Genomic DNA, 12,172 nt, shown 5'->3' with positions numbered 1-12,172 from the left:
TTAGGATTGTTTTCCCATAAATACGCAGTTGAATAGAAGCCTCAGACAAGCTAGCTGGACAGATAGTATTATCCCCATCTTACAAAGGAGAAAGTGCAGCACAGTCAAATCAGAAGTATGTCGGTAGAGGTGAGAGTTAGCAACAGCACTGCTTAGTAATAAAGGGAACTTACCAGGCTGCACTATCACCGTGACCTCAGCGGTGGACTGCTGGCCTGCAGAATCAGTCACTGTTAGCTGATAGGTGTAATCACCTTCTTGCATTGCAGAGAGCTGTAATATTGGTGTCCTCACACCCTTTGAGAAAACAAGTTAATGCATTATGACGACTCTTTACACTGAAGGGATCAGAGATATGAAGGGCCAGAACCAGTACTAACTATCCTGGGTAGAAACTGGCTGCTTATTATTATTAATCACATATATGGGACCATAGGTATGCATGGCAAACAAACAAACAGAGATGTAGAGTCCAAGGATATGTAGTGTCCAACTTGTAAGTGAACATAACCTCAACTCCTTGGAGCACGATGGGAGAGTAGTGGAGCGACATACCAAGAGGAAACAGGGAAGACTTGATTAAGGCTAAACTTGGCTGTTTGTTCAATCACCAAACCTGACATGATCTTAAAATGAGTATGTAGGTTTAAACATCTATTAATATTTAACCAACACACAGGCTTACACAGATTATGAGAGACATTTCTGCATACAAACCAGACCTTTAAATGGCTATAGCAATCACCACAGCACAATCGATAAGCATCATGTAGGGTATTAGTGGGAAACCTCCACTTACCTGCATCTCCATCACCTTTCCTTTGCTACTGGGGCTGAGTAACCATTCGTAGCTGACAATGCTATGATCATCAGTGCTCTGGTTCCCGTACAAGGTGATAGAGTTTTGGGGAAGCGTGATCACTTGGTTTGGGCCTGCATTTGCCACTGGAGGATAATCCACTTCTTTATTCACAGTCAAGCTGGCAGTGGTAGAGTTGCTGGCACCATCTGAATCCACAACTGTTAGGCTAAAGACCAAAAAGGAAAAACGGAAAGGTTAGGGCTATGAGAGAAGAGCTCAAATGCAAAGGGATGAAACAGTCTGGATTTAACTGAGGGTCTAGAAATCTAGAATTCCTTGGTATGGGATTGAAGTGTTTGCCCTTGGAGGGAGGGGAAGTAACCACAGTTTAAGTCAACTGTGTACTTGCAAAATGTGCATCAAAAAAACGTGTAGTTGTAAGGGCAGAGCAAGGCATTCCACAACCAAATCCACCCCCTTCCTAATGTCTATCAGGTAGTTACAAATGCAAAGAAATCCCCATGAAACAAGATTTCTCCAACTCCCTGTTAAAGTCACACCCATTGTAAAGAAAATCCAGAGCTCCTGACAGAAAGTTCATTTCAGGTATCTGTCATTACACCCCATCATTAATCCTGTGGTGACAGCATTCCTTCTTAAGCAGAAAAAAGGCACAAAGTGGGACAGTCTTCTACTAAACCTCCAACCCTAGTTTGTACCAGGTAACACATTACACTGCTGTATATAAAAGGTATTGTTCTGATCATGTGTGCATGAGTTATAGCATGTGTCATTTAATTAATCTGATCCACTGCTGTGTTTAGCACGGACATCACAGAAAATTACAGATCAGAGGAAATAAATATACCCTCCTTTTTCCAAACAGATGTTAAAATAAACTCAAATGCTATGCAGCTATCCAGAGATTTGTATAAATACTTAATTCTAAAAACAATTTCACTGGTGGTGAACACATTGCATATAGAGAGTAGAATATTTAAACTCTCAATTTCCTCCTAAATGTAGAATAAACTATTTTTGGTATTTTAAAAGACATTTTAGTAGCTCTGTTATACTAAATTATCCTTTTTCTGCCATTATCTTATATTGATTCTACAAAGTTTTAAAAAAAAAGTCAGCCAGTTATTTTTTAATCTTTACTCAAGTGAAACATAGTATAAACCTCTATTAGTAACTGACCAGAAAGTTCCTGGAGCAAGAGACCACAAAATAGGATTTGTTCTGCTATCTTTTGCACCCCAGACTGATGTAATCAGGAATAAACTAGAGAGATTCACACGGAACCTAGACTAATGAACTGCTATATGCAAAATTTACCTGAACGTGTAATTCCCAGGTACTAAGTTGGTCAGTTTCAATATGGCAGTGTCAGTCGATACCTTCTCCTCCCGTAGTGGCCCCTTCAATTCTTCCCAATGGAAACTGACAATTTTATAATCATCAGTGCTTTCTAATTCAATTAAAAAGAATTTGCGTTAGGAATCTGGTTTTATGAAGCCACATTTCAAATAAAGAGTTTTAATTTGTTCTTTACACATAAGTTTGGAGAGTGGAGCTTCTTATCCCAGTCCCTAGCTGCAGATATCTCCCTCTATTATGCTGGTTTGGTCAAATTGTGTATGCCGTACACCAGAAGTGGGCAAACTACGTCCCACAAGCCAGATCCGGCCCCTCAGGGCTTTGGATCTGGCCCATGGGATTGCCCCCCATGGCGCCACAGGCCCCATGCCACTCTCAGAAGTGGCTGGCACCATTTCCCTGTGGCTCCTGGGCGGTGTGGGGGGGGATGCAGAGGGCTCCGTGACTTGCCCTTAACTCCAGGCACCCCCCCTCCCCACAGCTTCCATTGGCTGGGAACAGGGAACTGCAGCCAATGGGAGCTTCAGGGGAGGTACCAGGAGGCTCAGCAAGGGCAGCCCATGCGCAGCCCTCCGCCCCGCCCTCCCCCAGGGGCTGCAGCACTTCCTTGAGGGGCGTAGGGCTGGGGCCAGGCAGGCATGCAAGCAGCCTTCCCTGGCCCTGGTGCGCACCGTTGACACCCCAGAGCCGCTTTAGGTAAGCGGTGCCAGGCCAGTGCCCGAACCCTGCCTGCGCCCTGTCTCCCAACTCCCTGCCCTAAGCCTGCTGCCTGCAGTCTGCACCCCAACTCCCTGCCCTGAGCACCCTCATACACCCCGCACCCCTCCTGCACCCCAACCCCCTGCCCTGAGTTCTCTCCTGCAGTTCACAACCCTCCTGCACCCCTGCCCTGAGCCCCTCCTGCACCCCAATCCCATTCCCTGAGTCCCCTCATACACCCGCACCCCTCCTCTGCCCCAATCCCTTACCCTAAGCCCATTCCTGCAGACTGGACCCCCTCCCATACTCCGTACTCCCTCCCGCACCCCAACCCCCTGCCCTGGCCCTGCATACAATTTCCCCATCCAGATGTGAGCCTCAGCCCAAAAAGTTTGCCCACCCCTGCCATACAGTGTTTTTGCAGACACACACATCCCACTTTTCCCAGGAAAAAGATACTGGTTTTGGGCAGACAATGAGACAAAACTCAACAAGTTTAAAAGGAAAGCTTGGCAGAGCTTCAACAACGACAACAACAAAAAAATCAATAGATCTTATGCTGGTTAATTAACACGCTTGCAGCTTAACACACAAGGCCACCAATTTTGAAGAGACTCATTTGATTCTTTGTACTTTAGTCGAAACCAGCAAATCTAGTTGGGCTGTAACTCTTCTGAGTCTTCCTGTTTCAGGGCACATATCGGGGCATGTGCCTCCAGGAGGGGAACCTTGTATTTAAGCTGGTGTGTACAGAATGGAGAGAGAAATTGGCAATAAAGACCAGTAGCTGTGCTGTCCTTGCCACAAGCTAACAGGAATTATAGGGAAAGCCTAAAAAATAAATAGGATGAGTTATCCAAGTCCCCAGGTTATGAACTGGTTTTTTCTACAGAAATGTGGCACAAAGGATCACATCTATTCCATTTTAATGTGACACACAGTCTGATCATTGCCAGGGTGGACAGGCAGCCTCAGCTCGCTGGATTACACATGATTAGGGTACTCACGGCTGCCATCGATGACAGTAGAAGTGGTTGGCAGTGAAATCTCTTGGGATTGTGGTGACACAATAGCCACAGGAGGCTGATTCACACGAGGCTCTGCAACAACAACAGCGCTGTGACAATGTTTACAGGCAGATCAATGGTACATACATAAGACAAGGAACTCTGCAAAACTGTTCAGATTGTCCACTAGAGGTTGCTAAAGTAATACATGCAGCACATTCCCTTCCACTCTGCAACCCCATGTCCAATCCACTCAGTCTGCGAATAGAATTGCCTCTGTGGTCCAGCCTCAGAAAGACCAAGAGAAGAGAGGTCCAAAGTACAGTTGTGAGACATGGTCACTCCCCTAGATTACCGATAACAATCCTGCAATGATTACAGCTCCCAACCCTGATTTTCCTTGGGACTGGACACTGCTCTATCCAATTAGTTACACATCAACCTGAGGTGGTGTGCTACAGGTGGAGGGTTTTAAAGTAAAGAAGGGAACAAGCAGACTATAACACCAAGCCAGTGCTCACATAGGGATGATGATACTGTCTTGTCACTGTCACCTTTAGAGCATCAGGCATTCAGATTATGTTGTGTTTTCAATAGGTTTGCACTCAGTATAGCATAGCTAAGTATACAGAAGGTTATTTTTCATTTCAGAAAGTAATTTCTCTCTCTCTCACACACACACACACACACTTCTTACTATATTAAGCGAAACCAAGACCAGCAAACAAAATACCATGATACAGCTGCTGAATTAAACCTGTAGGGACACAATCCAGCCACTGAACTTACTTGGGTTAACTGTCACATTCACGTAACCTTCCCCATGTGCTTTTCCCCCATCAACTATCACTTTGAATTCATACAGACCAACGGTGAGCTGGAAAGGAAATGGAAGAAGTTACACAATTTCAAGGAAGTGACAATCTGTGAGGAGCCTTTAAGAGGTCAGACTATCATCTTGCATCCTGATACACTGTAAGCAGAGGAAAGTCTGTTCTGGTCCATACATGTGAGGCAGAGGATTTCTACTCCAAGGCAACCTGAGGCATCTTTCGTCTCAGCAACTCCATCATAAATTAAAAGGCTGATATTTCCCATTGCTACAGATGATACAGGGCTGTCAGCCAGGCTAGATTTTCTAGCAACACCTGATGGCCAACAGAAGAGGCATTACAGAGCTCAGTTCAGGTCTCCTGGCCAAAACCCAGGGCCTGTTTAAGAGGAGAGAAAAAGTTCACAGAGAAGATCTCTTCCACTTAGCCTTCATGGACAAATGGATTTTGCCCATAATACGGCTCAGCCAAGGGTCCCTTCACTTCTCTAAACCCCCAGAAGTCTGGAATTGCATGTGTGTGTGGAGAAGAGACAGTTGAATGCTGAGGCTATATGCTGGATGGCAACTATGGGGCTGAGGGAGGGAGAGGGACCCTGCATGCTGCTATGGCTAAAGCTCTGGTCTTTCTGAGTGCAATGTTGGAGCAGTAAAAGTAGTGTTACATTTTCACGCACTGCTTAAACCAACCCTATTGTTAAAAATTCCCCACATCTCTGTGGAAAAGAACGATCTTTTCAATCTGCTATAAAAACACCTTAAAAGCAAAGGCCAGGGAGCTAGTGTCATTAATAACAACTGTGCAGCACCCCAAATCCTCGCAAGATGAGGGAGTGTGTAAAAAGGACCTTTAAAAATAATCTAACCACAGACCAGCTTCAGGGGAAAAGCAATCAAGGCGTTCTCTTGAATTTTATTCTTAGCTGACATTTTAGGGTTTTACATGCTGCTCGTAGACAGCACTGAGGCTCGTAAGTCTGTCCATTCTTTATCACAGGTTTTACTGCACTACATTCAGCTCTTTATAAAACATTTATCTAAAAGTCTGGCTGAAACACCCGCAGCCTGTCTGTCATGCAATTTCCTATTCATTCTGAAATAGCATGCAAGTCCTTGGTGGCAGACAAGGTCTCTGCCTTCTCTGCTAGAGAGTCACCCTGCATGACACACAGCAGGATGCTAAGCAGTCAGAGCTTCACCTTAGATAACTTGAGGATCTGGGAGTGTTTGCCTTCCATCTCTCCACTGGAGTCTTTTGGGTGAGTAATCAGCCGCCAGTCATAAGTGTAGCTGGTTCCTAAAGAAAGGAGAATTTAAGAGACCACACCATTAAAAGAGCATTTAAGAAAATAGAGACGAGCAGGTGCTCAGATTCCCATCAGCCCCTGCTGCTGCTGCACGATGGGGAAGTGCTGGTCTGCACTTCACCACCACACTCATTCTGGGAGCTAGCGATACCTCACACCTTTTTAAGGGGTTAAGGAGGTTTAGAACAATCACAACTCCAGAGTACTAGGGAAGAAGAGAGACTTATTGCTCTCAAATCTTGTAGGCACCTGTCTGAAAAGTTGACCCTTTGCATCAAACAAGAAACATTTTCCATTTCACATGTCACACAAAGTCCCCCTCTATTTCTGCTTCCAGGTTCCCTGTGGTCATTGTGGGTAGGGCTAGACATGAGCATATCACAAGCAAGCTCTGAAGAATTTGCATTTCTTAGGTTCAACACACAACTGAACAGACTCTCCAGCTTTTTGGTTTCTCAGTTTCCCCCTTCTCAGTGTAGCAATCCCCAAAAGCCAAAGCCTCATCTAGCAAATCAGTAGTCAGTTGCTACAAACTGGTACAATTCCTAATTGCACATGTCATCAGCTGGCATTGAAGACCCACTAACTCCTCATGGAAAACTTTGAAGTTATAACCGCTCCCAAACCTGATCTCTCTGGGGACTATACATTTGCAGTGCTTATATTTCTTGCCCCTTGCTCTTATAGGAAGCAGCAAGGTCTAATGGTTAGGTCAAAGGACTCACTGGGAGACCATGGTCAAATTGTATTTTTCTGTGCCTCAGCTAACTCCCCTATAAAATGGAGATGAAACTTCATCACCTTTCGTTAGAACTTTCAGACTCTCAGCTGAAGCACAATATGTATGCACAAAGCATTATTATTAGGACAAAGGATGTTTGTATTTCAGGTGGGGAAAATAAACAAGAACAGCAGAGTTCAAGGAGCAAGTCTCTTATCTGTTCGCAAACACTGTAATGCAATGTCACAGCAGAGTTCTGTAAAAGTTATGTCCTCAGAGACTTAGGAATTCAGTATAGTGGAGAATGAGTTCTGAAGAAAGCAAGATTCCATTTCCATTCAAACTTCCATCCCAGTGAACAGCAAAATACTCTCTGGATTAATGGTTTTCAAGAGTTTTCTGTAATATGTCAGCAGTCAGCTAGGGGAAGGCCTACAGTTTCACAGCCCAGGACAACAAAAATTCAGTCCAGACAAGTAAAATATCTTCACTGCCCACGGGGTAAACTGCTGACCTGTATTAAAAATTCCTGACCAGTACATCAGATCTTAAGCTGAAAATGAGACATGTCATCTTGCCTTCTCATAAATAACAAACCCTGTCACGTCACTGAATTACTCCTAAGGTTCAGCTCAGCTATTTGCTCCTTCTTGTGCCTAAGTCTGTATGGATACAAGAGAAAATTGTGACAGGCATATGTGTGTGTCAAACAGCAAAAGTTTACAACCATGTTGTCGTTCGAAGGGGAAAAATATTAATCTGAAACCCGGTTTTCTTAGCCTGCACAACAGTTCTTTAAAACAATGGTCTTCTCTGAGAGGTTGTCACGCATTCATGAGAAAGAAGAATGTCCTCATTTTTGCTGAGCAAAAACAAGTCTCAGGAGAACATGCTGCATTCAGCTCCTCATTTCTGACCCAGAGCATACTGCCATGTGAACTGGAGAGAAGGACTACATTTGGATGCGAGAGACTTTCAAGATTTTCCCTATATAACAAGGGACTTATCTCTTGTTTGTCACTTCATCATCCCACACATTTAGAGCTCCCAATGAAGTCTTACCTGTTGGTGGTTCAGGAAGGACAAATGCATTTAACTGAACTTCATTTTTTGGCAGGGTCACTTGGACATTGTTTCCTGCGGAAACTACCAGCTCCTTCGTAACTGTGAGGGAGGGAGAATTACAGTGTTAAAAGGAACAGCGAAAAAATTACATACAGACAAAACTGCTGAGCTTGTGGAATAAAAGCCAGCTACAAAATGGCTGTATTTTGCCAACATCCCATCACTCAGTGCCGTTTTGAGTTTCTGTCTAGTACTGAATGCAAAAACACTAACGGGATTTCACAACTGTGAGGGAAGCCTAGAATTATTCAGTTACTTCTCTCTCTCTTTGGAGAGGCTGTGTAACTTCTTCTGCGTTTCTGAAGAGCTGAAATGAAACCCTCTTGCCCTGTATAGAGGCCTCTATTCAACCTGGTCTGGCAGGGATGAGAAAGACTCAGCAGATAGGTTTTCAGGAAAGAACCCAGCTGCTCTTGTATGGAAGGGGGAAGACAAGGGCTGCTTTTACGAAACTGCAATTTCAGATCTTTACAAATATATGAAGAATTCAACGTATTCTTAGCTGAAAAATAAAAGCTTCTTGGAGGCTATCAGCTTTTCTAAAACAAGCTGCATACCTTCCGCTTTCATGCTGTTCTAATCCTAAATAGAAGGGTGTTCCACTTACTTTGATTTTTTCTCATATTTCCTAATCAGGAAGAGATCAGTAGCATTCCTTATCCATTTCTTTCCAATACTGATTCATAAAAATGGCCTTACTGAATCAGACCAAAGGTCCATCTATCTCAGTATTCTGTCTTCCGACGGTGGCCAACACCAGGTGTCCCAGAGGGAATGAACAGAACAGGTAAACATCAAGTGATTCATCCCCTGTTGCCCATTCTCAGCTTCTGGCAAATAGAGGCTAGGGACACTATCCCTGCCCATCCTGGCTAGTAGCTATTGATGGACCTATCCTCCATGAACTTGTCTAGTTCTTTTTTGAACCCTGTTATAGCCTTGGTCTTCACAACATCCTCTGGCAAGGAGTTCCACAAGTTGACTGCGCATTGTGTGAAAAAATACTTCCTTTTGTTTGTTTTAAACTTGCTGCCTATTAATTTCATTTGGTGATCTTGAGTGTTATGAGAAGTAAATAACACTTCCTTATTTACTTTCTCCACACTAGTCGTGATTTTTTAGATCTCTATCATATCCCCCCTTAGTCATCCCTCTTCCAAACTGAAAAGTCAGAGTCTTATTAATCACTCCTCATATGGCAGCCATTCCATACCCCTAATAATATTTGTTTCCCTTTTCTAAACCTTTTCCAATCTCAATATATCTTTTTTGAGATGGGGTGACCACATCTGCATGCAGAATTCAAGATGTGGGCATACCATGGATTTATATAGAGGCAATATGATATTTTCTGTCTTTTTAAAAAAGGGATAGATAATGATTCCCAACATTGTCTGCTTTTTTGACTGCCGCTGCACATTGAGTGGATGTTTTCAGAGAACTATCCACAATGAATCCAAGATCTCTTCCTTGAGTGGTAACATCTAATTTAGACCCCATCATTTTATATGTATAGATAGATGAAAAGAGATGAGTAATTTTGTTCTTAAAGGTGACTTGATAAAGGTAGGGGAAAAATGGGATTTGGGGCCGTTTCTGGTTCTTTACTATGTACAAAGACCTGAAAGACAGATACTTTTCCCAGAGTATTTTTTGCTTTCCCCGCTTTTTTTTTTTTTTTAAATCCAGAGGGGTGGGGGGTGTGAGAAAAAACATTATGAAAAAGAAGAAGTCTGTTCTTCCCCAAGACCTTACTGGGATCTCAGAGAGGTACACTAGGAGCTATTTTAAAAAGTTAGGAAGGCTGAATATTTAAACTCCCATCGGTTTATTGGTTAAATAGTTAACCAAAGAAAACAGAACAAAAGTTCTAAAAAAAAGTGATTAAAACTTCCTTCCCCTCTCAATTACTCAACCTCTTGCAATGTCATAATTCCACTAGTGCTCCAAGCACACAGAAGGTGTCCCAAAGGAAAAGGAGATCTGGATTTCTAACAGAAAAAAAAAACAAGTAGATAAAACCGCCAATCCTTTTTTGAAAATAACTTTTCAGGTCTTTTTTATACTTCATAAAGGAGCAATGAAATGCTAGCCAAATGTTTGCCTATGAAAGTCACTTTTAAGACATTTAATAATATATAAATTCCAACACTAGCAGGGGGAGCAATTTATTAAAAAAAGACTAGCAAACTGGTTAGTTCAGATAGCCGACTGGCTTTCTGCCAAGCGTCGAAGTACATAGCATTTCCTTTCCACTGAGCCATCTATTCCATTTTCAGGGGCAAAATATACCCTGCATTTACAAGAATTCAGTTTCGGTCTTTCCAAGAACTGAATGTAGTGAATTGTGTTATACTGCAGCTAGTCATACCAGGTGAGCAACACACAGTGCCTTGTGTATATGCACAGATTCTCATAGAAGAAGCTAGTGAGTGAAGTTTGGTTTATCCTAGTGTTGTTTGTGGTTATTCTGTTATTTTACACATTCTGTAATGATCACCATTAGGAACACCTGTGTGAACAGAAACATGACACTCTGCTGCAGAGTGAGACATGGCTAATGGCCAAGTGTACTGTTTCTGTGTGATTGAACTATACATTGACATTTCCAGGAAGGGGTGAGGGGGGGAGTCATACTCCATTATGGGCAACCACCTTACAAAATAAAATGAAGGATTTTCACTCAGCTTGGTGGAGGGCAATGTACTGTAGATAAGTTGATGAAACAAGGTTTCATGCCACTGCATCTGGTGCCAGATCTCTAATCCCATTACAGTACTGGAGACATCATCACTCCTTCTGAGCTGCACTTGGAGAACAGATTCACTAGACATACAGAGATTTGCAATTCCAAATACAGGATCCCATCCCACAGCCTCAAGGTCTCTGCCAGGGACTGTCATGGGCCTATACCAGAAGCCCTCGGGATGGTTAATGGCAGAGACAGGCAGCCTGTGGCACGTGAGCTGATCTTCAGTGGCGCTTACATTGCCCAGGTCCTGGCCACTGGTCCGGAGGGCTCTGAATTTTATTTTAATTTTAAATGAAGCTTTTTAAACATATTAAAAAACCTTATTTATTTTACATACAATAGTTTAGTTATATGTTATAGCCTTATAGAAAGAGACCTTCTAAAAATGTTAAAATGTATTATTGGCACACAAAACTTTAAAGTAGAGTGAATAAATGAAGACTCAGCACACCACCTCTGAAAGGTTGCTGACCCCTGGTTTATGGGATAGGACCCATCCCAGCCCCCATGCCAGGCCCCCCAGGATGGGCCAAAGGCCCCAACCGACATACATGTTGGAAGAGGCCCCCTCAATACTCTCCTGGAGAAACTGTATTTAAGTACTGTCCCACGGTGGTGGGTTTACTGTGCTTTAATGTCTCATCAGTCTCTCAGTGGGATATTTTGGTTCTGGAAGGTGCTGTGGAGTACACACTCACCTGGCACTGGTGTAGGGGTGCTTGATGATGTGGCAGGGATAGTCTGGACTGTGGTACCGCTGTCATTGGTGGGAACACCAGTGGGCATAGCGATAACGGTCTGCATCTTCATCGTGTTTTTCCCCTGCAGAGCACTGATTGTAGGGAGAATCTCCTCTAAGGAAAGAGGCTGGACGGAAGTGTTGTTTGACTGCTTGAGTTTCTCAGCTTTGGCAGTGGCAGTCAAACCCTGTGCTATGGGGCTGGAGAACGTAGCCAGCACTGGGAGTTCTGATGTGGATATTCCTGCATGAGCCTGGAAAGAAGAGAATGTCTCAGTCTGAAACTGGATGCTGATTTACTTTTTAAAATCAAACTGACCCCAAATTCCCCTCAGTTCTGCACTGCATCAAATATCTACAAGATAGTCACACATTCCTCCTAAAATTAGGGAGGAACGAAGCCCCCATACCTATTCTCCTATTGATAGGAAGCTTTGCAGCTCCCTCTCCTTTCTTCCAACATGACTACTATCTGTTTTTGCTTCCCCTGCACTCCCGTCCACACATCCCGGCTCTTTCTCCAGAACAGCTCAGCTGCATACAGCTCAGTCCCCTTAGATCTAAATACATCAGCTATTGTGGCATATCAGGTGCTATAGCAGGCTCCACAGAAGATGCTGGGGTGCTTGCAACACTTAAATGAGCAGAGCGACAGTAGAGTATGCCAAAGACATTAAAGCAGGGAACCAGATTTCCCGCTGGTAATTTGTCAGGTCACTTATTCCTATTTCTGAAGCTGTGATGTGGGCAGGTATGAAGGAGGAGGATTCTACCAGCATCTTTTTGATTTAAGAATCCCTCACTGCAG

At 43.5% G+C, this 12,172-nt stretch overlaps 1 protein-coding gene and 1 long non-coding RNA gene across 7 annotated transcripts in view; one reads left to right on the top strand and one right to left on the bottom strand.

The window, feature by feature from the left end:
• KIAA0319L (KIAA0319 like) overlaps nt 1-12,172 on the bottom strand; it is a 49,188-nt gene that overhangs the window by 13,642 nt on the left and 23,374 nt on the right. For all 6 annotated transcript variants that reach the window (XM_032766803.2, XM_075060762.1, XM_032766802.2 and 3 more), the window contains exons 4-11: nt 11,324-11,618; nt 7,811-7,912; nt 5,920-6,017; nt 4,678-4,765; nt 3,889-3,981; nt 2,141-2,273; nt 800-1,028; nt 174-297 (exon numbers count right to left, since the gene is read on the bottom strand). In XM_032766803.2, coding sequence (XP_032622694.1) covers nt 174-297; nt 800-1,028; nt 2,141-2,273; nt 3,889-3,981; nt 4,678-4,765; nt 5,920-6,017; nt 7,811-7,912; nt 11,324-11,618 — 1,162 coding nt within the window. The remainder of the gene's footprint in view (nt 1-173; nt 298-799; nt 1,029-2,140; nt 2,274-3,888; nt 3,982-4,677; nt 4,766-5,919; nt 6,018-7,810; nt 7,913-11,323; nt 11,619-12,172) is intronic.
• The window catches only part of LOC142045928 (uncharacterized), a 76,468-nt gene that overhangs the window by 49,567 nt on the left and 14,729 nt on the right, over nt 1-12,172 (top strand). The window lies entirely within an intron of this gene.

Source organism: Chelonoidis abingdonii, chromosome 25 (genome assembly GCF_003597395.2).
Source record: "Chelonoidis abingdonii isolate Lonesome George chromosome 25, CheloAbing_2.0, whole genome shotgun sequence".
In the NCBI taxonomy this organism is placed as follows: domain Eukaryota; kingdom Metazoa; phylum Chordata; order Testudines; family Testudinidae; genus Chelonoidis; species Chelonoidis abingdonii.
This window is presented reverse-complemented; position numbering and strand designations above follow the sequence as displayed.